Source organism: Coffea arabica, chromosome 4e (genome assembly GCF_036785885.1).
Source record: "Coffea arabica cultivar ET-39 chromosome 4e, Coffea Arabica ET-39 HiFi, whole genome shotgun sequence".
Lineage (NCBI taxonomy): Eukaryota > Viridiplantae > Streptophyta > Magnoliopsida > Gentianales > Rubiaceae > Coffea > Coffea arabica.
Genome location: NC_092317.1, coordinates 11,709,511 through 11,735,246, shown reverse-complemented (window position 1 = coordinate 11,735,246; position 25,736 = coordinate 11,709,511). Strand labels below are relative to the sequence as shown.

The 25,736-nt window shown below is 33.7% G+C and overlaps 1 protein-coding gene across 5 annotated transcripts; it reads left to right on the top strand.

The window, feature by feature from the left end:
* The first annotated feature begins 10,039 nt into the window (after positions 1-10,039).
* On the top strand, positions 10,040-22,072 carry LOC113742667 (protein MICRORCHIDIA 6). Of its 5 annotated transcripts, none has more exons than XM_027270561.2 (20): positions 10,040-10,201; positions 12,564-12,869; positions 13,109-13,183; positions 13,305-13,339; positions 13,950-14,028; positions 14,111-14,200; positions 14,341-14,416; positions 15,218-15,296; positions 16,118-16,243; positions 16,477-16,575; positions 16,664-16,765; positions 16,929-17,075; positions 17,525-17,617; positions 18,592-18,643; positions 18,735-18,846; positions 19,266-19,417; positions 19,499-19,605; positions 20,894-20,973; positions 21,349-21,391; positions 21,757-22,072. In XM_027270561.2, exons 2-20 carry the CDS (start codon positions 12,614-12,616, stop codon positions 21,865-21,867), a joined length of 1,914 nt encoding a protein of 637 aa, XP_027126362.2. In that variant the 5' UTR covers positions 10,040-10,201; positions 12,564-12,613; the 3' UTR covers positions 21,868-22,072. The 5 variants fall into 5 exon arrangements, with proteins under 5 accessions (XP_027126362.2, XP_027126364.2, XP_027126365.2 ...); XM_027270563.2 differs by having other exon boundaries at positions 10,061-10,201; positions 21,701-21,842; XM_027270562.2 differs by having other exon boundaries at positions 10,062-10,201; positions 12,574-12,869.
* The last annotated feature ends 3,664 nt before the right edge of the window (positions 22,073-25,736 follow it).

The window sequence follows — 25,736 nt, the reverse complement described above, 5'->3', positions numbered from 1 at the left end:
TACGTCCTTTGTTAGTATAAACCTATACATGTCTTGAATAGCTTTGAGCACTATTTTTTCTTCCACCCATAATGCTGCAACCTGTGATACCATGGGTTTATTAAATAATCTTTGGTCATTGTCGTCGTGAGACTTTAGCACTATTTGATACGAGTCCAAGTTTGATACATTTCTCAAGCTTCTGAAAAAGCAAGCATATGGATTCTGTTTTATTACTTCCATTAGCTTGACTACAATACTCTGTTAATTTTTTTGATATTGCTAGTCGATTTTGAACTTCATGTTCTGTATCATGGAAATAAAGTTGAAAACACATTCTTGATCCTCCCTGGGGGATTAACTCATTGATGAAGTGGTAAGTTTGGTCTTGTATCTTGAATGTATAGATTCCATTTGTTCTCTTGCAAAGGGATTTGTCGTAATGAACTCCAAAGGAACTGAATTCAAACATGCTGTTATAAGTTTGACATAGGTTCTGAAATGTATAACCTCTTCAGTCTGAGTAGTAAATAATTCAATGAACACATCAAGGAACTCATTTTCATGAAGAAGAACTTCACCATTGGAGTAACAAAAGTTGGCTATTTTTGAGTAAAATTTTTTAGCGCCACAATATTTACAATCCTATACATCAGGCAGATAATCTAGTTTGCGACTAATAAAGTTTAGAGTCTCTAAACCAGTTACACTTTTCAGATGTTGTAGCACCTTTCTTTCACATCTGTGTTTTTCTTATTCACATATAAAGTCTCCTTGCTGAGGTTTTGGCTATTAAGTAAAAAATTGATTCGTCAGAAGGCAAAGCAAGTAATTTTCATAATAAGAAACATATATCCTTTGCAATAATTTCAGATCATTTTTTTGATATGCATACCTTTTGCAGTTTTCTCTACATTATGAGAAGCAATGGCTACTGTTGGCTAAGAAGAGAGTACTATGGAGATATCTTACTGCAGAAAAAATAAAGTGTAAAAACTCAAAGAAGACTTGTCGAGTATACTATAGTCACTATATTTGTAAACATACTATATGCAACTCTAACCTGTTAGATCATTAATAGTTTGGTGCAGAAAGTTACAGCAATTGTCACACATGAGAAGGGTACCTAATAGATTAAAGCATATAAATTGTTAGATAATGTGTATATATATATATATATATATATATATGTACATGTATTTATTTAGCATCTATACCTAGGACGGTTCCACAGCTGTAGCTTGAGGGTATATTTTAGAACATAAAGTTCTTAGACAGGAGCCTACGTAGATGTTAGAAAATATATTGATAAGCAAAAACAAGCAATAAAATTTTGTAGAGGAATTTATAAGAGTAATCAATAAATATCAATAAACCTTCTTCAAACGTCGAGGGCAACGATACATGTTCATTTATTCTGGCTTCTGATTGAGGTTCAATTGGTGTAGCAACTAACAAGAAAAGCGTGTAGAGAAGAATATAATTTTATCCGACTCGATGAAATGCAAACTAAGGGTTACCTTTGCTATTTTAAAATCCAACTGGTTTTATAGAAATAGGTCGCTGGCTATTAACCTTAGCTTCTTTAATTTGGTGCACAAATGGCTCAGTGAGACTAGGATGCTGCTCAATACGATTACTGCTATCTTGTTGATTATTACCGTGAGCTATGCATCATTGCATACTTGTTACAGTTGTTGGTACATGTGTTGGAGAAACATGCATCTGCCGAGGAATTTGGCCTGAAAATAATATGGGCAAAGCAATAAATAACTACAAAAATGAGAATAAAGTTGACTGTTCATGGAAAAAGTACATAGCAGAACATTACTTTGCTATCCATTCATGCAACAAGCTGATGTAGTCACTTTTGCAGCTTTTCTTTTTTTGATAAGCATCCCTTTGCTTAGCTCGACAAGCTTCTTTATCCTCCATTGAAAAAGAAGCATATTTTCCCTTAACTTCTAATTGCGCAAAATCTTCTTAACCGCTATATTTTCTAAGGTACCAATCGTAGACAATGGATGGCAGCTATCGGTAGCTAGCATGAATCAGCAGAATAAGGGAGCAATTGAATTCCAAAATGTAAGACAATTTTTTTATTATAACATCATCCGTATTTTTATTTTCAAATATGGCTTGAATTCATATACCAAATAATTCCAACAACTGTTGAAACAAGCAAGTTATAAAACTGATAGAGACTAAATTGCATACTGTTAGTTTGCTGTTCATTTACACAGCAGGTTAATGTAGCAGCTTTCATCACCTTCCTTTTTTGATAAGCCTCCTTCTAGTTAACTGCAGGAGCCTCTTTCTCTTCTATTGATAACGAAGCATATCTTTCTCTCACTTTCTGATTTCGAAGAATATTCTTGTTTGCTAAATTTCTCAAGGTATCACTTGCAGACATTATGCATTGGATAGAGAAGCCAACATTAATAGCTATGAATTAAGCAAAAAGCTAACACCAAATTGCAACACAAATAATCAAGTAAAATTTGCATAATGTTCAATCAATTAACAAAAAAAAAATGCAATAGAACCAAATGAAGCTAAATCTGCAAACATAAAGGCAAACTTGATAATAAAGTTGCATAAGGCAATAGGATAAGCGGCAGAATAAAGCAGAAACATATAGATGTAGAGAAGACAAATAAAAAAGAAGAGCAGCTATGAATACACGCAGAGGTGCTCCAATAGCAGAAGTGAGAGTCCGGGGGTGAAATAACTGTCTTGGACAACAATCACAAATCACCAATCCGTTCAAAAAGCATCTCTGAGGGTAAATACGTAATTAAATAACACAAAACACTATTTGCTGATTGAACATGAGCATCAAATCTCATTAATGTTATATAAGCACAAATGGGCAACTAATGTCAGCGGTAAGCCAATAAGGAAAATATATAAAATTATATATATAGTATAACAATAGATAGTTGTATACATGGCATAGAATCCAGTACAATGATATATAGTAGCTTCATATGAAGGGCACAAAGGACATATTGCACAATACGCAAGCACAAGGTAGATGTATTACTCGCAAAAGAAGCACCAAGCAGCAGGATACAACGACGGAAATAACCCCTGCAGGAAGCAGATAAAAAAGGTATGAACAGTCCCCGAAACGTCTTCTTATAATGCATAAGGATGTATCCACTTAGTTCATATCTAAAATTGAATATTCTACTTGATATCACTATGGAAGAACTCATAGTCTCTCGCATTTTACATGTATATATATATTCTTTTCACCCTCAATTTTAAAACAATGTAAATTCATTCAATACATACACACATAATGCAACAAGTTGGTCCTAAAACCTATCTCAAAACATCTTTTGGTTTCAAAAAGTCATGTGCCCGTTACATGATAATAATTTCAAGAATAGGAAAAGGCATTATGCAATCATTCCCATCCAAATACATCACATCCAATCACATGTCAAATTTAACTAAACAATATAAAAATGTATTTTTTTAAAGAAAATAATATGATAATAGGGGTACAATATATTGTACTGTAATCCTTAAAAACAAGATTCAAAGAATCTTCAAATGTGAGAAAACTTACAACAATTGGAAATTTTAATGAATAAATTGATTAATAGTTGATAAAATATATAAAAGATTCTAGACATGTCTTTTTAGAGGCTATAAATTTGTAAACTAAAAAGGAAACAAAAATATCATAGAAAACCCTAAATGAACTAAAACATCATATCCGCCATAAGGATCTACCCACAAATCTAGTTGGAATGGTACAGAATTACGGAATAGATTCGAAATCTCTACTCCTGAGATCCGTGAACAAATCTGTTTGATCAATAAGAAAAATATCTGCGCAACTTTTCTTCTTCCTTTGTCCTTTTCTACATATAATTACAATTGATAACAAAAACAATAATAAACTTAATAAAAATAATCTAATTTAGAACCCAAATATCTTCTTAGGAAATTTTATTGATATAGATGATAGGAACTTGAAACTAGGGTTCCTTATTCTATATATAGACATGTTTATCAATATGCCAATTCAGGTCAAAATTGATTTTATTAAAATTTGGGACAGCTTTGATGAAAAGCTTAGATAAATAATAGTGGATGTAACCTACAAGAAGGGTACTATTTATGTTTCCAATATTAAATTAGATCTCATTTGAAACCTCACAAGCAATAGCTAGTTCAAAACTCTATTTACTAGTCATATGAACAATTTCATTACACTCAACAACAAGATCATACCTCTTATTATGAGCTTGTACACATTTTTTCTAAAATTATTTAATTTGCTACAAAAACTATTGCATTATACCAAAGATGTCCCAAAGTTCTTCCATTGAATTGCAATATCTCTTTAATTACTTGAGATTTGGGAACATTTAGGAGATTCCTTAAAAAATATCTAGGAAACTATGTAGGGATTTTCAACCCATTTTAGTTGAAAAACATTATATCTTGGTGACTCTAATTCGAGGATTTTGAATATTTGTTTCCTAAAATATCATAGATAAAAATTAGAATGTTCATAGATTTCCTCAATAGTATGTAACAAAAGGAATATGGGGCCTATTTGGAACCTCAATTTTTTTACAAGTTTGTTTGTTACTAGTTTTTTTAACAACTTTTGGTACAGGAACCCCAAAAAACTTATCAAAATTTTTAATCTACACACTTCAAATCTAATACACAAAAAACTTTCCCTTCAACTTTTCTTCTTTTTCCTCCCCAACCCAACCCACCACGTCCTCCGTCGCCGGCCACCACCTCCACCACCGCTTCCGGCGCCGGTCACTATTCCGGCCGCCAGTGCAGGCCTTCCTCTTTTTTTTTTCTCTCCCTCTCCCTCACCCCCTCTCCTCGTCCTCTCGCGCGACCGATCTGTTGGTGCTTCTTTTTTTTTTCTCCCTCCCCCCTCCCTTCTTCCTCTCTACCTTCCCTCTCCCGCTAGCTGCGATCTGGTCAAAGGGGGAGGGGGAGGAGGGTTGCGATCTGGTCGCGCTAGGGGAGGGGGGAGGGGAGGAGAAGGGGAGGGAAAAAGCAAAAAAAAAATTCCATGGCTGCAGAGAAGGAGAGGGAGGAGAGGGCAGAGGTGCAGGGGAGGGGAAAGGGAAAGGTGCCGGGGGAGAGAAAAAGAGGGGCAGAGAGGGAGATGGAGGAGAAGGCAGAGGTGCCGGGGGAGAGAAAAAGAGGGACAGAGGTGCTGGTTCTTCAAAGCAGGGGGCAGAGGTGGCGGGGAAGGGGGAAGGAAGAAGAAGAAGAAGAAGAGAGGAAAGAAAAGAGAAAGGAAAGAAAGAAAAAGAAAAAGAAAGAAAAGGAAAAAAAAATGGTGACCATCTGCTGGTTCTTCAATGGCGGGACAGAGGTGATGAGGAAGGGAAGGGGGAGAGGAAGGAAGAAAAAGGAAAAGAAGAGAGGAAAGAAAAGAAAAGGAAAGAAAGAAAAAAAAAGTTTTTAATCTTAAAAAATTTTTTCAAAAACTTCTACAGTATACTATAGTAAAGTTTTAAACAAAATATCAAAAAACTCAGGTTCCAAACAGGCCCATGGTTTTGATGTCTTTTTAACCGTTGAAAATATCATCATACTTTTTTAGGTTAAAAATGGCTTGCGATGGGTTTTTACGACCAAAGTCATACATACCTTGTATATATGTCAGACACATTGTATCATCTCCAAATTAAAGGTTAGGAAATTAATAAATGAAAAATATAGGGTACTATTTGCACAATTTCTTCAATCATCATTAGTCTTCTTATCTTTCTCTAAATACAATTATACTTTTACTTCCATTAGAACTAACTATTCACCCGCGCATTTTCACGGAAGCTTATTTATCTTCAAAACAAGGTTTGTTCTTAAATGGATATCAAGAAAACACTAAAGTAATATATATTTAAAATTTAAAATACTATATATACGACGAAACCAAAACAAAATAGAATCACATATTAGCTTTTAATAAATCTATCTGATAGGTGTAAAGTAATGTAGCAAAAAAAAAAATATTAGGAAATCTATCAACATGTGATTACATTTTAAAAAAGAAATGATAAGAGAAGAATTCAATAACCAAAAATCTATAATTTGAAAGAGAACCAAAAACTATCCAAATTAAAGCCATGTGCACATGATTATAGAGATAGTTAAAGGATTTTGCAGTTCTTAATTACAAGGAAAAAATGTTTTTTTCATAATTTCTTGAATTGGAGAATTACTGATATTGTTGATAATGTGATTGATTTATAATTGACTTATTATAAGGAAAAAGGTATATTTCTTTTAGCTTTCTTTTATTGGAAAATAGACAGCCTTAAATTTTGTTAGGGATCGATTACAGAAGAATAAAAAAAAGAGACAAAATTTCAAAATTTGTATGTGAAAGGAACAAGTAATAGAATGTAACTGCACTTAAAATTTGATGTGTGTAAAGAACAAAAAAATTTTAAACTAAATAAAGGAATTTTCACTACTCAAATAATAAAAATAAAAAAGGAAACTAATTGCCAATCCACTTTCAGGCGTATTGAGAGTGGAAATTTGGGCAGCAATTTATAATTGGGTTATTATCACTTTACTCTCTTAAACTATATCACTACTACAGTTTACTTCCTAACGTTATCTTTTAGTCACTTTACCTCAATAAGTAATTAAACTCAACATGTGATCGATCTGTTGGTGCTTCTTCTTTTTTTTCTCCCTCCCCCCTCCCTTCTTCCTCTCTACCTTCCCTCTCCCGCTAGTTGCGATCTGGTCAAAGGGGGAGGGGGAGGAGGGTTGCGATCTGGTCGCGCTAGGGGAGGGGAGGAGAAGGGGAGGGAAAAAGCAAAAAAAAAATTCCATGGCTGCAGAGAAGGAGAGGGAGGAGAGGGCAGAGGTGCAGGGGAGGGGAAAGGGAAAGGTGCCGGGGGAGAGAAAAAGAGGGGCAGAGAGGGAGAAGGAGGAGAAGGCAGAGGTGCCGAGGGAGAGAGAAGGGAGAGGTGCCGGGGGAGAGAAAAAAAGGGACAGAGGTGCTGGTTCTTCAAAGCAGGGGGCAGAAGTGGCGGGGAAGGGGGAAGGAAGAAGAAGAAGAAGAAGAGAGGAAAGAAAAGAGAAAGGAAAGAAAGAAAAAGAAAAAGAAAAAGAAAGAAAATGAAAAAAAATGGTGACCATCTGCTGGTTCTTCAATGGCGGGACAGAGGTGATGAGGAAGGGAAGGGGGAGAGGAAGGAAGAAAAAGGAAAAGAAGAGAGGAAAGAAAAGAAAAGGAAAGAAAGAAAAAAAAAAGAAAGAGAAAAAGAAAGAAAAAAAAAGTTTTTTATCTTAAAAAAATTTTTCAAAAACTTCTACAGTGTACTATAGTAAAGTTTTAAACAAAATATCAAAAAACTTAGGTTCCAAACAGGCCCATGGTTTTGATGTCTTTTTAACCGTTGAAAATATCATCATACTTTTTTAGGTTAAAAATGGCTTGCGATGGGTTTTTACGACCAAAGTCATACATACCTTGTATATATGTCAGACATATTGTATCATCTCCAAATTAAAGGTTAGGAAATTAATAAATGAAAAATATAGGGTACTATTTGCACAATTTCTTCAATCATCATTAGTCTTCTTATCTTTCTCTAAATACAATTATACTTTTCCTTCCATTAGAACTAACTATTCACCCGCGCATTTTCATGGAAGCTTATTTATCTTCAAAACAAGGTTTGTTCTTAAATGGATATCAAGAAAACACTAAAGTAATATATATTTAAAATTTAAAATACTATATATACGACGAAACCAAAACAAAATAGAATCACATATTAGCTTTTAATAAATCTATCTGATAGGTGTAAAGTAATGTAGCAAAAAAAAAAATATTAGGAAATCTATCAACATGTGATTACATTTTAAAAAAGAAATGATAAGAGAAGAATTCAATAACCAAAAATCTATAATTTGAAAGAGAACCAAAAACTATCCAAATTAAAGCCATGTGCACATGATTATAGAGATAGTTAAAGGATTTTGCAGTTCTTAATTACAAGGAAAAAATGTTTTTTTCATAATTTCTTGAATTGGAGAATTACTGATATTGTTGATAATGTGATTGATTTATAATTGACTTATTATAAGGAAAAAGGTATATTTCTTTTAGCTTTCTTTTATTGGAAAATAGACAGCCTTAAATTTTGTTAGGGATCGATTACAGAAGAATAAAAAAAAAGAGACAAAATTTCAAAATTTGTATGTGAAAGGAACAAGTAATAGAATGTAACTGCACTTAAAATTTGATGTGTGTAAAGAACAAAAAAATTTTAAACTAAATAAAGGAATTTTCACTACTCAAATAATAAAAATAAAAAAGGAAACTAATTGCCAATCCACTTTCAGGCTTATTAAGAGTGGAAATTTGGGCAGCAATTTATAATTGGGTTATTATCACTTTACTCTCTTAAACTATATCACTACTACAGTTTACTTCCTAACGTTATCTTTTAGTCACTTTACCCCAATAAGTAATTAAACTCAACATGTTAAGAAATTTTGAACAAAAATACCCTTTTATTTTATAGCATTACTACATTGTTATTATCACTTTATTCGTTTGGATTATAGTGATATAAACACTTTAGTTTCTAACATTATTTTCTAGGCATTTTACTTCATCATTAATCTAACTAGTATGGTCAAAAAATTTTAAATATATTTACCCTTTTTTTATATATAATTAAAATGAAAAAGTCGAAATGGTTATCCTTCCCTTTTTTTTTCACTTTAAAAGATCGAAAAATATAAAAATAAAAGAGCTTTCTCAAATTTCTTTTTTCACACTTATTTATACTAGGAAAAGAAAAAGAGATAGGAAAGAAGGAGACAAAAAAATTAGATTTTGCCAAAAAAAAGTCTAACATTATCGTATTGTTTTAAGGTTGTCGGGATTAGAATTGGAATTTGGTGATAAACAAAAAAGTGAAATAATTTTAAAATAATAAAATTATTTAATTCTTTCTTATTTGTAATTTTTAAAAAAAGAAATGATCTCTCTCTCTCTCTCTCCCCCTCTCCATCTTTCTATTTTTTTTCAATATTAATAAGATTGTTAAGAAGAAAGAAATTAATACTTTGACTTTTTTTCTTGATACTAAAAAGGAGAAAAATCACTCTAAATTTTTTATTATTTTTATTATGCAAAGAGGAGGGTATTTTCTTCTAAAGTTTTTTAACTTGTTAAATTGATTTAATGGTAGGATAAAGTGCCTACAAAATAACTCTAAGGGATAAATTGATAATAAAATTATATTTTATGGGAGTAAAGTGATAATAATTTTAAGAGTTAAACATGTCTTTTCATTTTAATTAACAAACTCCGTTAAATTTAATCGTTAGTCTTGGGAGTAAAGTGACTAAAAGATAACGTTAAAGGGGAAATTGATAATAATATCAAACGTTAAGGGGGTAAAGTGATAATAACCCTTTATAATTTGTTTAAAAGGTTTAATAATGAAAAGAGAACTTGTTCAAATCAATGTGAACAAAACTTTTGCCCATAACAAGATGCAAAAACAACAGATTTCAACTCACCATTTGCAAGTAACAAACTAACATAATTTCAACTAACCATTATCCTAAAAAATCTTAACAAACTTCTACTAGTAAATCTTAACTAAATCTTCTACTAGCAAAATCTTAACTAAATTATTTGTTAATAAATCAACATCATATCGGTTAACACATATCATAACAACAACAACAAAAGTAACAAAAAGATTTATTTACCTGGTAACTAAATTACCCTAATATAAAAAATAATCTACTATATAAAAGATAATTTAAAAACATGTGTAGAAAAAGTTAGCATATCTAAAAAAAACAAAAAACTTAAAGTTAGCATATCTCAAAAAAAAAAAAAAAATTAAAGTTGATATATCTCAACAATAAATTTGTCTAGTTTCTCATAGGGTTTGAAAATGTCAACTTCCCCTTCTTGCCCCTAGCCCTTGAGTTATTTTTTGGCTCTCATCTTGTCAATTCATCAATGAGATTCTTGGTGAAATTTGAAACAAGGTTTATATCTTTTCTTGGGGCAGAAACAAACATTCTCAAATAAAAAATTGCAAGGAGAAAAATCAACTTTTCTGTGAGTTTAGTGTGTTGATAAAAGTTGAGCTTCCATTTGGGAGAGTTTGTGTTTTTGATCCATCCAAGCAAAGGAGATCAGTAAAGCCCTTTGAGTTCTGTGAAGGTTAGTTTTGTTTTATTTATGGGTTCTCAATTAAATTTTGGCATGTTTTTAGATGAATTTTGGTTTCTGGGTTCTGGGTTTTTTTGGTTTTAGGATAAAATGGAAAAATTTTAACAATTTGTCAGCCTAATTCTATGTTTTAACAGATTAGCAAAACCTTGAGTCCTGTGGAGTTTAGTTTTTTTTTCCTTGCTTTATTTATACGTTCTTGAATTAAGTTTTGGCATGTTTTTAGCTGAAATTTGGTTTCTGAGTTCTGGGTTTTGTTTGGTTTTTGGGGAAATATTGAAAAATTTTAAAATTTTCATTCTAATTCTGATTTTTGAAGGTTTTGGCCCCCCTTCATAACAATGTGGCTCCGCCATTGAGTCTTCACTCTGAGCCTTTCTAGAGCTTCATTGAATGTGCTTGTAGTTGTTTTCTTTCTGAGAAAGTCTTTGGCTAGTAATATTGGTGCAGTTCCACCTAGTCCTGACACAAATTGAGATGAGGTTGTCTTGCCTCAATGAAAAGAAATTTCTTGTGCTTTGGTGGGGTCGCATGTGGTGATTGCAGTATATGTCAAGACTGTTGATATGTGTAGATTGCTTAATTGGTTTATAGGTTTGGATTTAGTTAAAGTTTTCCTTGAGCATTTGGTCTGATAGGCTTCATGAAGTTGCTGGGCAATTGCCTTGCCTAGTTCTTTGCAGAAATGGATTCATTAGTTTGGCTTCACTACTTGACACTTTGCACTTCACTGAATTATTTTTTCAGTGACTTAGGTATTATTTTGATTGTCCTTGATTGTGATTTTGTATGTCTACTCTTGTCAATTGAAGAGTCTTATCATCAAATTTCTGGATGTCGAGCTTAATATTAGTATTTAGGTGAAGTAGGAGATCCATTTTGAAAGATATGGAACCTATGTGTGGTAATACTTGAATGATCATATTTTTATACCTTGATATTGAATATACATATACTTACTATATCATTGTTGGTCTACATAACAAAAACATTGACATCTGTTTAGTGTAAGTTTTCCCGAGGTTACTTAGGCTGTGGATCATTTTCGATTGCTTTCTGAAATTGGGAGCTTAGAATGCTGCTTAGATGGAAACTGAAACACTAGAAGTAGGCTTCTTTGGGATACTGAGAAGGAGCAGAGTTCAATACATTGGAAAGTTACTTTGGTTAATGTTAACAAGTTTTTTCCCCCTTCTTATTCCTACAATTTATGTGAAACAATGTAGTGAAGCAACAAATAAGATATAAATAGTCATTTGCACGAGTTAGTTTCCGACCTCAGAATGCCAAAAGTAGCAATAAAATTGGCAGTTATTCACGTTTCAGGTTGTCTGATCAATCCCAAATTTGCTGGGTGTCTAGCGATTTATGGTAATACATTGATGCAAACAAATGCATATATATATATGTGTGTGTGTGTGTGTGTGTAACATGCTGCGGGTTCAGATTTGGATAAATTAAACCAATATATATGTGCCAGTGTTTGTCTTTGCATGAATTTTAAGTTAATGAGTGAGAATTTTATGATCAGTTTCCTTCTTCTTTTGGAAATCTTTACTACTTGCTAGTTTCTCAATAGATACATGACTTTTATGTTTACCTCATGCTTTTATACAACAATCCATTTAATTACCCTCCTAAACATTTATGTACGCCTAATGAAACACAATTACATTCGAACATTGTTTCTTATTTAAGTGAAATAAATTTTTATTAAAATAAAGCAAGGAAGTTTACATAAACAAGGCACGAAACAACAGCAAAATCAAACTCACGCTAAAACGCAAAACTACACTGAAAGAAAACTAGGCAGTAGAAAAGATAATAATATTAAACTTCCAATCCAATTCTAGCTCCCAATTAATTTGAGTGCATGGATGTTTCTCCATCCAGCCTCCGTTCCACAAACCACTTCCACAGTACAATTAATCGAAACTTCAGCTGGCCTAGATTTACACTTGAACTGCCTGAAATTTCTCTCCTGCCACAAAGTATAAACTGCATCAGCAAATGCCATCTTTCTAACAAGGTTCAAAAAGGTATTCTGTTGGAAATGGGCAGCCAACCATTGTACCTCATCTTTCCAACAAATATACCCCTAAAATAACAGATATTTACTCTGGATTTGGGACCAGGCGTTAGGCCAAATAGACACATTCAAAAAATAAATTATCTATAGTTTCCAGTTCAGAGCAACATAAATTACATAAATGATATATTATTGAATGTGATGCTTGCCGTTTTTGAGTCTTGCTGCAACCCTTTTCGCATTCAATTTTGTTAATCGTCTTTCTTTGGAACTTTTCAATTTTCAGAATTATATCAAAACATTCTGATTAATTGTGGTGATCAGAATATTCCAGGCAGCAGGTGTAAAAGTAATTGATTTGGAGCAGAAGATCAATGCGAGAAGAGTGTGTTGATTTAGTCCCTCAAACATTCAGGCTCCATTGTGTAGGGAAAGAATCTGAAGAAAACAAAAATTCAAGTGCTTTAAGTGCTGGAAATTCTGGCACAAGTGCCGTGGATGAAGAACAATCATTAGTTGATGACTCAAGCCTTTGTTCAACATCACCAATAGGTTCGGCGCCACTTTGTCGCCAGTTCTGGAAAGCTGGAAGCTATGATGACACACTTTCTACTAAGCCCAGCCTTCAAAGTATTTCTGCTTCAAAACTCTCTCTCCTACTTTCTTCTCTTTATCACTCCGTCTAGGTGAAATGGTGGAGATGGATATATTTAGGTTTGATTTGACATATTTTCAGCTCTAAGCAGACTGATTCTGAAGCTTAGACTTGTTTGTAGCTCTTTCTTTGTAATACCCTTGTTCTAATGCTCAAAGACATGCCTTCTAACATGCAAAGTACAAAACTAACACTTTTTTTGGGTGGTGAACAGAAGGTGCAAATTACCTGCATATACACCCCAAGTTCCTCCACTCCAATGCTACTTCACATAAATGGGCCTTTGGTGGTATGTGCATCTTTTGTTATTTAGTAGTCAATATGGTAATAAGAAGTTTAGATTTTTCTCTGTACATCACCTTTTTTCCCTAATTTCTGATATTACTTTTATCGTTGGCTCATGTCAACAGCAATAGCAGAGCTGCTTGACAATGCTATTGATGAGGTAAGTTTCCATGAATGGTTCCAAATTTTCATGCCTCTTCTTGTTTCCTCTTTCATAGATATGTGCAAAAGTATCATGATAAGTGTTATTTCAGGTTTTTATGATGTTTTATGCTTCACACTGTTGTATGTCAATCATGAAGTGATGATAAGGATTTCCTGCTCTGCATAGCTTTCTATGACAGCAGTTATAGATGCTCTGTGTTGTTGACTTCATATTCCTTTTTAGATTGGAGTCTCTTCCATCCAGCTGTTGTGTAGTTTTTGAAAGGGTTTTCACTGCTTTTTGGGTAAAAAAAAAAAACAAAAGTCTATGATGTTCTATTTTGCCAAAACTGCGGACCATAAATTTGGAAAGGTCTATATCCCGAATAACTGAATAAAAAGAAAAGAAAGCATAGTGTTGACGGAGGATGGAGAATGCTGTGCTCTAGGATTTCTGGATGTTTAGTTGTTTTACTGCCCTATGAAAATAGAATGCCAAAAAGGTGTGAGGATGAAGTTTTGTATTACAACTTGAGTTCATTAGAAACCAAGCCGTCGTAGTTATCTCATGCAACATGCTGATGCATTTACTTGTGTTTGTCCTTCCTGTCACATCTATTGGTTAGATCGAAAATGGGGCGACTGTGGTCATTGTAGATAAAATATTGAATCCAAGAGATGGAAGTTCAGCTCTGTGCATACAAGGTATTCCATATTTTCCATTAAGTACTTCACTGTTGTTCCTATATAAGTTGCGCCATTGATATAAAATTGGTTTCTATTTCAGATGATGGTGGAGGAATGGATCCCGAAGCTATGCGGCGTTGCCTGAGTTTTGGCTTTTCAGATAAGAAGTCAGACTCAGCTATTGGCCAGTGTATGGATGTCCAGCTATCATCTTGCAATTTCTACGTTACACTTGTGATTTATAATTTTGCAATGGAGATGGCTTGATAGCTATCGTCTGGCAGTCTGTTCCTTTCAACTTATGTTTAATAACAAGTTGTTGACTTTCAGATGGAAATGGGTTTAAAACCAGCTCTATGAGACTTGGGGCAGATGTTATCGTGTTCAGCCGTTGTAAGAAAAACAGGTTCGTTGAGATGTGCATTCTTTACATTTTCAAACTACCCAAGTGGTGCTTGATAAATTTATATTGTCGACTTCTTGGTGTCCAAGATATGCAATACCTAATCTAGGTTATGATGTTGCTTAAATACATGCACAGCAACAAAATATGTTGAATTCTTCACATTGGACAACAGAAAGACAATATACAGGATTGATTACCTAGTTGTATCCATCAGCTGAGTTCCACCCCCCACAAAAAAAAAAAAGAGATATGCATCAGAGTAACGGTGGAAGGGAAGATACATTTGAGGGGGTATAAGTTTGAGTAAATCAGTGGAATTTCTCCTCTTGTAATCTCTCCTTGTGTTTCTTTTCAAGGCTTATAGGCCAGAAAAAAGTAACTTTTGTGTCTCTGCTGGGTGAATAATAATTTGACTTTCAATTTTCGGTCCTTTTTCTCACTTATCTTTCATTTGACTTGATACAAGGGACTTGTAATGTCATTTGTCAATTATCCATTATCCAAAACTTTCTGTGGTACATGCTATTTGTTACCGGAAATTGCAAAAGTGACACCACTGGGTCTTCTTGAATATGACCTTCTCTTAAGTTGTGCAACTTTAATAATGCTATGAATGCTTATATAGGATTGTTTGCATTATTGATATACTTCATGTGTATTATCTGGAATTTGGTCATTATTTCAATCAAAATATCTGGAGTTTTGGTTATTATCTCAATCATATTGTGTAGATTAAACTATTTCTTGTATTTTTGTATAGTTCAGTCCTTCCATCTCATAATCTTGTTTTATCATGTCCAGGAAATTGACACAAAGCGTTGGGCTTCTATCTTATACATTCTTGACACAAACTGGCCATGACCGAATAGTGGTGCCAATGGTTCGCTTTACGATTCTGTCATCTGCTGCCAAATTTTGATCTACACACTTGAATTGTTTTTCTTTCCTTCGTCTTACCTATGGTAGATGTGAATGGCACCCGAAGTTTATTATTTGATATTGAAGTTCATAGTCTTGAATTTTCACATACCAGAAGTATATTTCCTTGCAATTTTTTTATAAATTTCCTTGCATTTCTTAAAACCCTAAAGCAATTGTTTTGCATTAACTCATGAATTACATTGACATCTTTTAAGCCTTGGCTCACCAAAATCTAGATATGAGATAAGCTCATACTGATTCCATAGTCCGTGAAATATTTTGTTTCAATGGTTCTGCCCTCCCATGTCCTATTTTGAACAAATGTAATAGATGCTTGCTTTTCTGTTATATGGAATTTATGGTGATTCTCCAGTCATCAATTACATAATTGTATATGTGCATATAATGTTTCTGGAGGCTCCTATCATAGGGACACATGTCTGCCGGGTGTTTTACTTGTTTGAGGAAACTAAGTATTAGAAATGTACGACTTCCTCCAGAGAATCTGTCAAGTTTGTGCATTTGATACTGCGAAAGTTATTAGTTACTCCAATTGTTAATTTTTACATGAAGGAGGGAATAGAATATGGGGAGGAGAGACAAAGATATCAGGTTCGTGAATGTTTAAGTGATAAGAGTAAAACGTCTGGTAGCAATGTAGCTTTATTAATTTAGTGATAACTTGCAAATTGCCCTTGAGTACTATAACATGTGTATTTGCACTAATAGCACATTTGACGATGAGGCTATCACTTGGTGCTGATAACTTGTTAAATGCAGTTAGATTATGAGTTTAACACCCAAAGCAACATGTGGGACAAATTAAGCAATACACAATGTATCAATAATCTTCCATTGTTGCTGCGCTGGTCTCCATATTCGACAGAAGCAGAGCTTCTGAAGCAAGTGAGTGGAAAATTTAGGCAGTATGTTTTTTTGTCATTGTTCTTTCTCAGTAATTCCTGTTCAAGCTTCCCCTTTTGTCTTTCTAGTTGATGCCTTATTACTCTTCCTGGGATTGTGCTGTTCCATGCCAGGAAATTTTCTTTTAAACTTATAGTTGATATTCTAATTTTGAAAGAAAGGTGTTGATCATTTTTAAGTTTTTACCCTTTCATCTCCTCCATTTCCTTGGCCAGTTTGATGACGTTGGCCAACATGGCACAAAGGTCATAATCTTTAGCTTATGGTATACAGATGATGGCCAAATGGAGCTCGATTTTGAATCAGATCCTGAGGTACTGTGCACAATTCTAAACTGTCATTACTATATCAATTGCAGTCTTTCCAGTATCATGACTTCTTTTTAACTAACTCTGATCACAGGATATTCGTATTTCTGAAGTAGCAAATACAAACAAAAAAAGTGCAAGAATGATGGTAGCAAGTGAGCAGCATCTTGCTAACCGTCTTCGCTTTTCACTCCGTGTAAGTTTTAATGTTTACTGATGAGTAATTAATTTTTCTTACTCTCCCCCTGAACTAATAATTAGTAAGTTTTTTCTGACCTTTCCTAGCCCTCACTGTTCTAGCATCCTTATAATGCTAATGTGTCTTAGACATCAATGCTTGCTTTATTTTAATGCAACAGGCATACCTGTCCATCTTGTATTTGCGAGTCCCAGAAAACTTCTGCATGATGTTGCGTGGAAAATGTGTTCAATATCATAGTATTGCTAATGATTTGAAGTTTCCGGAATTCATCTTATACAAACCTCAAAGTGGTGGATGTAAAGAGGTACAAAATTATTTTTCAATCTCCTTTCTATTCCTGTGAAAATATGATGACCATATTCAACTAATTCCATTTGTACGAAGACTTTGACATGCTTCCTGGAGCTACCACAATTTCTTCGATTCTTTAAACACTTCCTGTTTGGTGCATTGGATCATGTGGGGATATTTCAAAAATGTGATATTCAGATGTCTTGCTACTACTACTATCTGAGATTTTATTCTGAATGCTTCTGCAGAATCTTTAAGTCACCCCATTTTGACTCCTGTGGTTTCTACCTATATTTTTGTTGCATACTCATCTCAAATTATAAAACACTTTTAATCTCTAATATGTGGTCCTTCAGACAAAGTCATTATTTAACCTGTTTGAAATGTCACTATCAGTCAAAGAATTGTAAACCTTATATGTATTACACGTGGCCAATTACCATTTTACTTTGCTGAATACAGGGAACGGTTGTTACTGCAATTGGCTTTCTTAAGGAAGCTCCACTGGTCAACATTCATGGTTTCAATGTCTACCATAAGAATCGGTTAATATTGGTGAGTCTCTCTGAATTGAGTCATTTGATAATTTGTAGGCGTAACATATATCTGCTTTTAACGTTGTCTAAAAGTTTTGTTAAACAGTACACTCATTTATGGGTTCTGGAGTGGGCCTTGATCTGTTTGATAAATAAAATACTGAAAATATTAGAGGGATCCAATTGATTTGTTCCTTGAAAATATTTGAAGATATAGAGGGTATGTGAAACTTTTTTTTTTCTTTTAAAGGAATCCAAATTGCAAGAGGGACGGGATCCACTACCTTTTCATACATGCTATTGAATATAAGAAATTAGAAGAGCACAAACTAGCTGATTAATTTTTTTTCTAAATGTTTTAATGAATAAGTTTGTCTGAATTGACCTGAATTTGAAGATGAAATCACTGAAGCTTTCTGGTCATGGGCACGTACATGTAAACAAACAAACACGAAGTGTGAGCTGTATTTGCCACACTCTTCTTTCTTGTCATCATTCCACGTGGTCAAAAGGTTAAAGGAACATCGTCAATTGCTTATCTGAAGTTATATCCTTTTATTCATCTTAAAGTGCAACTTTAGCCCGGGTTTGCATTATTCAGATTTGTTTCACTGGCATTCTATAAAAGCATGTTTCTTTTCATTAGAAGATGATTCTGGTTCATGTGTCACAAGTTTGCTTTTATATATAATGTGATGCTTTTTTGGCATAAATTTCTCAGAGTGATCTTTGGTACATCCATTTCCCTTTCTGTCACAATGTCTGGGCAAGGAGGGGTACTCACTTTATATTTTACTGCTTAGAGCTTAATAATTGTTCATTGAAATTCCTTGAAATGTTTGATTATGAGGTAAACTACAGTTTGAATAACTAAATTGATCCCTTGCACATTGCATGGGTAAAATCAGTATTTTGAATTACAGTCAAGCATAAATGATATTGTCTTTTCTTGTTCTGGTGTCTATAAATGATATTGTCTTATGATCTTTGCAGCCATTTTGGCATGTGGTTAGCTACTCTGACAGCAGAGGCAGGGGTGTCGTTGGTAAGAATCCTCTATATATCTTGGCATGTTGGAGGGCTTATATTCTCAGGATTGTATGAATTAGGTGCTAAATTACAATGTTCCTTCTCAGGCGTTCTAGAAGCAAATTTTATTCAGCCAACACACAATAAACAGGACTTTGAGAAGACTCCTGTCTTTCAGAAGCTTGAAAGCCGTTTAAAAGAAATGACACGGGAATACTGGTAAGCTATTTTATTGACTTATGTGCTTGTAAGTTGTTAGTTCAATAGTGGCAAGTAGGCAATTTATCTAGCTCTCTGCTATGTTATCTTACTTTCTTCTGAGAGCATTTTCTGTTAGAATTGGTAGAGATGGCACTTATGCTTTCTCTGCATTTGTTTCCTAAAATGTGATAGGCTTGGCCTGTAGAAACTTTTCTTACAATTTGTGTATCTGCAGCTGTAACCTAGACCACTGGAGCATCCCTTTGGTTTTTTGTTTTTATTTGGTTCAGTATCTATTCCTCATATTATGTAAAGGTTATTAAAGATTACTTCAATGGAATTTTGCATCCATCTTCTTGCATGAAGCCATTACATAATACTTTCTGTGTGCATGAGGGATGGTTAGCATTGACCAACCAAGTTCTTTTGTCTTGCAGGGACTATCATTGTCAACTCATTGGCTATCAGCCAAGAAAAGCTAGGGCAATGACCTTTCAGGCTTCATCTGATTCAGGAAAGAATGATGGAATTTATCAACCTGTACAGTTAACCAGAGATGACTTAGCTAGTGATTGTAACTTACAAAAAGGTGAGGGTTCTTAAGACATGCAATTTGGGTTTCCAGTTTTGACGTGTTAATGGGTAAATATCATGCCTTGTAATTCTGTAGGAGCACCCTCTAAAAGGAAAGAGAGCAATCATCTTGTGGAACCTGACAGGGTGAGAAGAAAGGTTGGTATAGGAGCCAATGCAACAGTATGCAATCAGGAAAATCTGGTAAATACTATATCTTTAATTTTTCTTTTTGGTGGAAATTATGTGCGTCTTGGCTTAATCAGAAGGAGATGATTGGCTTCGTATGTATATTGAAAAAAATTGCAATATCATACTTGGTTTTATAGTGCTAAGATATCAGAAGAAACTAACTGAGAAATTAAAATTATAGACTTGTTTCATGTAGCCTCTGCCAAGAAATTGGATGGATGATACCTTTAAATATACTGTATAAAGATGACATTATGATAGTGTTGACAGGTTTGACAAATTTGGGTTGTCTGTGTTTTCAAGTTGTTTTGGGAGTCTCTAAATCTCTCTCTCCCTTTGGCATATCGGTGAAGGTTAGAAGTGGTACCAGACTCTAAGAATCATACACTGAACTTTGTAGCGTATTAGAACTCGGTAAGGTGTAAAGATATGGTCTTCTAGAGTATTATAAAGATAGGGCTCTCTTTTGGATATGTTTAAGAGTACACTTGAAAAAATGCCTCGTGAAACAAATCTTAATTACTAAAAGCTTACGAGGACAAACAATATTTTGGGCTTTAAATTTTTAAGTTGTGCTGCAGAGATAAATCGAGTAAAAAGGCCGTTTCATTTTTAGATTAATGAGTTATGAGTCTTTAAAGAATGGTGAATAAATGCGTGAAATGGTTCCTAGATTGGCATCCTGAACTTGATTCTAAACTGGAGTTAATTATGCAATCAAGAAGGTGAAATTTTTTGCAAGGTCATAGTGATCATTCGCTGCAGCATAGTATTATGAAGTGAATACTGTTCTTGGTTTCTTTGTTACATTGAGTGTGCAAGTTTATGCAGCGTCCTCAAAGTACTATGTACTTGCAACCTTCACTTGAAATAAGTATCTTATGCTGTCCATATCTCCACCTTCTGGAGGACAGCTTTTGTAGAGGCTTTAGTGCTGTCTTTATTAAATTTAGTGCATGCATCAGGAATACAATGGTCTGTGGTGCACTGGAACTTTTTCTTTCCTTGGCTTTCTTTATCTGTAGCATAGACATCATGTTCTCCTGTACTTTTATGAGCACTTATTCATGCTTCTATTCCACATTCCCTTTGAACGCTGTCACACCCACGCTCTCTCTCTCTCTCTCTCTGCTGCTTTTCTCTTCCCCCTTTATATTTATTTTTTTGCCTCTGGAAGACCACTTGGACTTGGATGACAGGTGATCTGACCTTTATCTGCCATTGTTACCATTTTTTTGTTGTTTAAATCCATATGTAATATGTGTGATTAGCTGCTAATATTTATCTTTGTTTTGTGTAGCGTGCTGGTGCTGCAACAGATGAGTTAAAAAGCGGGGAGGCTGCTAACTTGATTCAAGAAAACAGAAAGCTCCAGGCTCAGTAAGTCTGTTATTGATGAATTTCCATGGTGTCTTGCTCTTGTTTGATCTCTTCCTCTATTCTACTACCCCCCCTCCCCCCGGCCCGGGGGTGGGTCCCTTGGTAGCCCTTCCTTTTTCCACACTCCCCTTTGAGCGGACGTTTTCTGATTTCATCTTGTGCTGTTTGCAACTCTTCCTTGTACCTTTGTAAATGGACAATACGAATTATGGCTCTCATTTCCATTGTTGAGGGGCAAAAGAGCATGTGTGACAATCTATAGTTGTTTCTTCCTTGGAGCCCTGTATTTCTTGAAATTATGGAACTTATTAAGCATGCACAGTGGAGGGCATATCTTATTTGGGATATTTAGCTTTCGCATCTTTTTCTATGCAGATGCTTGGAGTTTGAGAAAACGGTGGAAGAACTTAATCTCAAGGTAATTCAAATGACTAAATGTCCCTTTCAAACTTATATTCTCCATTTATAGTTCATTATGAGTAAGAAAATTGAGCCCTTATTACATTTAATACTCAGGTTGCCTCAATCCAGCATGATCCATTTAGGAATAACTAACCTAAATAACGTCGTTTTTGTTCTCAAAGTGTCTTGACGCTTTTAAAATCTTGTTTTGAAGTCGGGGAAGATTGGAAGCCCATATGCAACTGTACACTGTTCTGCATTTTGGATCACATTAACCAACAATACTTGAATGGATGAATCACAAGTTTTCTTTCTTATTATGTAGTTATTTGCCACAAGCTATCATGGATCCACCTGCTCATTTGTTCTTATGTGTGACAGGCGGCTCGCCTTAGGGTAGATTTGGGAGAGGCGCGGCGCGAGCATTCTCGCTTGCTGGCTGAATTTAAGTTGGTAGAGAAAGTCAAGGAAGAAAAATCTAATGCACATTAGTTAGCTCGTGATTTCTTTGCAAGTATAACTGGCATTTTGAGCTTCCGGCCTTAAGTTTGTTGGGATCTTGTTGTAACATGTATAGAGGCTGTTGATTAAGGATGCAAATGTTGTTAAATTTTCACCGCTTTGAGCAAACTGGAGATTGTTGAAAGCCATGACTCCAGTGTGTTCAGACTTCAGATTGTTAAGAGAATTTTTTGTATCTGATTGTTTTGCGACTGATGTAGATAGGGACGGCAACCTAAGAGAGGCTACGTTAAAATCTCTATAAATTAATACTCAATAAATTAATAATTTTTTTGGATCCCGATTTGGATTAATGAGTTAAATTAATAATTTTGATAAAATAATAAGATAATAATTTTTTTGAAATCTTTACATAACATGTTGGTTCAATTCATATCATAAATTAATAATTCATTAAAATTACATACTATATTTTTTTTTAATGTATCAGTCTATTGTTGTTTGTTTTTTCAGAAACCCATTACTGTAATTATTTTTGAGTGCTCGTGGGATGGTTTCTACTATGTTCACATAATGTAACCACATAATGTGTTACTCATTTGATTCTAATCATGGTTAATTTATGAACACTTTGTAGATGGGAAGCCATAATTTAACAATGAGATATGTAAGAAAACTTTGTGTTTGTTTATTATAAATTTCCTAATACCCCTAAATTTTGGATCAAAAATTCCCTAATACTTTCTAAATTTTGGATCAAACCTCATGTTGGCCTTTGAAGTATGAATTCAAGTAATTTTGAAGTCTTCAGTTAGACACTTCTATTTTCTTTTGATAAAATTGTTCAAAATTTATTCACAAGAATCACTGTAGAATGGACAGGAAATGACGTTTCATCATCAATATGAGAGAGAATTTCAAACATCTGTCATGCACACATATCTTATCGGTGTATCAATTTTTTTTTTTCTTTTGATAATTAATGAGCTTTTATATCAACTAAAACGAAAAGAACATTCGCAATCTATCAACTCTCCCTTTTATCTTCCTCCAAAATTCTTAGAAACCATAGGATGAAGTTTAGACCATCCAAACTGTGGAGATCACCAGCCATGCAATGATTATTTTCCGAAAAAAAAAGACAGCAAAATGTATGTTTATTGATAAATATCCAAACATGGGAAATGAAAAGAAAAGTTGATCCTGGATTCCTGGATACCTATCAACACAAATTGAGGTGCATCTTTGCAAGAAAAAATTTGTAGATGGATGGACTTGAAATGTTTACCATAAATTAGTGGAAACTAATGGACCAAAGACAAGGCCATCACCAAGAAAGATGAGCAATACTATGAGAAGCCTTTCCTATATATATACCTCTTTTATCATTTTAAAGTACCATACATGTTGTTTGGAGTTATGATCTTCATGTAATCAACAATCTTCCCAATGATGCCCCCTCTTCTGAGAGTTAGTTGCCAATTCTAAAGATAATGATATTGAATATCATGACCTTATAGTTTATGATGACTTTCATTGGCATTTTCATGAGATTTTTTAAACACTACTCTATTCTTCTGTTATCTGTAATGAGATGAGCAAATTTTCCATGATAGTTTACTCTTGGAGAATTTTTCCTTTTAATTGTGATAGTGATGGCTTGTGCTTTTGGAGCACAAGGGAAAATGGCTTGTACATGAGCCATGTTGATTTTGATGGAAACAATATAATCGTTATGATATTAAAAAAAAAAAAAGAGACAAAGTGATATGAAACAAGGGAGAATTTTTGTTTCCTTGTATTGCTATATCGTCTATGTTCTTTTATGAAGTAGATACTTGAAATTGAAAATCAATATCTATGAGATTTTTAATGGACAAAAATTTTTAGCTTTTAATTTCTTGAAAACACAGCTAAAAATTTCATTAAGAATACTTAGAAACATGAGTCAATAACAACTGTTGTAAGCAAGATTTTTTTTTAATCCTCTTCCCCCTCCCCTACTCCCTCCCTAAACACGCCCACCCCAAACCTACTAGGCTAGGAGTTGAACTCTTGATTTGACAGGCGGGAGTGTAGCTCCCTGGCCAGCAGCCTGTTGGGCTCATAGTTAACTATTGTAAGGAAGTTCAAACTTCCTACTGCTAAAACGGTGTTTTGGCAAAAATAAGTGTTAACCTCAACTCATTAGAGGAGGATTGGGTTAGATGCTAAAATGAGAGAGATTGTAAATAAGAGATTCTATATTCAAGACCTTCCGCTCACAAAAAAGGAAAAAATTTAACTCATCAAAATTTAAAAAGATATATGCAACAATATGTAAGTTGGATATAAGAAAGTAAGTGTAGAAAATCCATGTCTCTGGAGCTTTTGTATTTGTCTAGTTTTGACCCTACAACTATTGCATTTCAGCCATTAAAGCTGATTGAAATACTAATTGTGCAATGCACAGTTTAAATGAAAAAAAAAATACTATATGTTTTGCTATTAAAAAATGGGCAACTACAGGACCTAAAAATTGCAACTTTAGTAGAGAATATCTATATATAGGCTGTATTTCAGTTTCATTTAGTACCCTTGAAGTTTTAAAACTGTCACATGCCTCCCCTATTTTCAAATTTTTGTAACATTCTAAACCCAAATTCAAATTATATGATTAAAATACTCATTTTAGGAAAGAGAAAATGATTTCTTTCCAACAGTACCTTTTAATAGCCTTACTTTTTTAAAAAAAATTGTAAGCACTATAATCAAAATTTAAAAATAAGGCTGAAGGTATACGTTTTTTTAAAAGGACCAAATATAGTAACCGCAACCATAAGCAATATGTTTTTCTCAATTACAAACAAATAATAAGAGCTTATTTAACATGTTTTGAAATTACAAAAGAATTTTGTTTTCCTTTAGAGTTTGTTTATTTGGAACTCTAAGGTTACATAATAAGAAGTAAATCCAATATTATTGTTAATTTTTTTTTTGTCAAAAGCATAGATTTCTTCTGCAAAAGTGTTGCAATTCAGAAGGTAGCAATGATTTTAGAACTTCAATATTGGGCTATATACATATTGTATGCCCTTAGATTACCAGATGAAAAATCCCTTTCTTCTTATGTACAATGTTTTGAGCGAATCTAATAAATTTTATAAATTGTTTAGAATCTTCATTTTTTATTTATCTAGATAAATGGCTTGAAAAATTAGAAAATGAGAAAATATTTAAAATTACATTTAAAACTTATTTGAGATGTTTAGACTGTGAAAAAAGTTATTTTCTTCATCTTTACAATATAGAATTTTTAAAGGATCTCTCAACCCCAAATTTACAATCTTTTTATTAAATAAGTTTTCAAATATCAAGAGATTTTAAATTAATTTGTCATACAATTAATGGACCACAACAAAAGGCAATTTTGGAATGAAATAATGTTCTCTTTCCTAAATATAGTAGTTTAATCATATAATTTGAATTGGGTCGAGAATGTTATAAAAATTTGAAAATAAAGGAGGCAAATAATGTTTTAAATTTCAAGAATACTAAGTGATATTGTTAGAAACCTAACGGGAGATTTATGAAATTATCCCTATTATATGATGATATGAATAATATAATTATAGCTCTAAGCAATTATGCATTGCACACCATTAGGGATAGCAATAGGGCATGGCCGCATGGGTAGGTTGGGAGTTCGTTCCCTTATTCCCTGGTTCCCTTGCCTCTACCCCCTCCCCCACCTTGGCCATGGGGGAAAGACAAAAGCTTGATCCTATGGCTGTTTGCTTCCAAAAAAAACTAACAAAAACTTCATATGGAACAATTCACCCACAGGACCAAAAAATCCAATAGCAAAATGAGACATAGGTTAAGCATTACAGAGAAAGCAAATTCCAATTGACTCATGT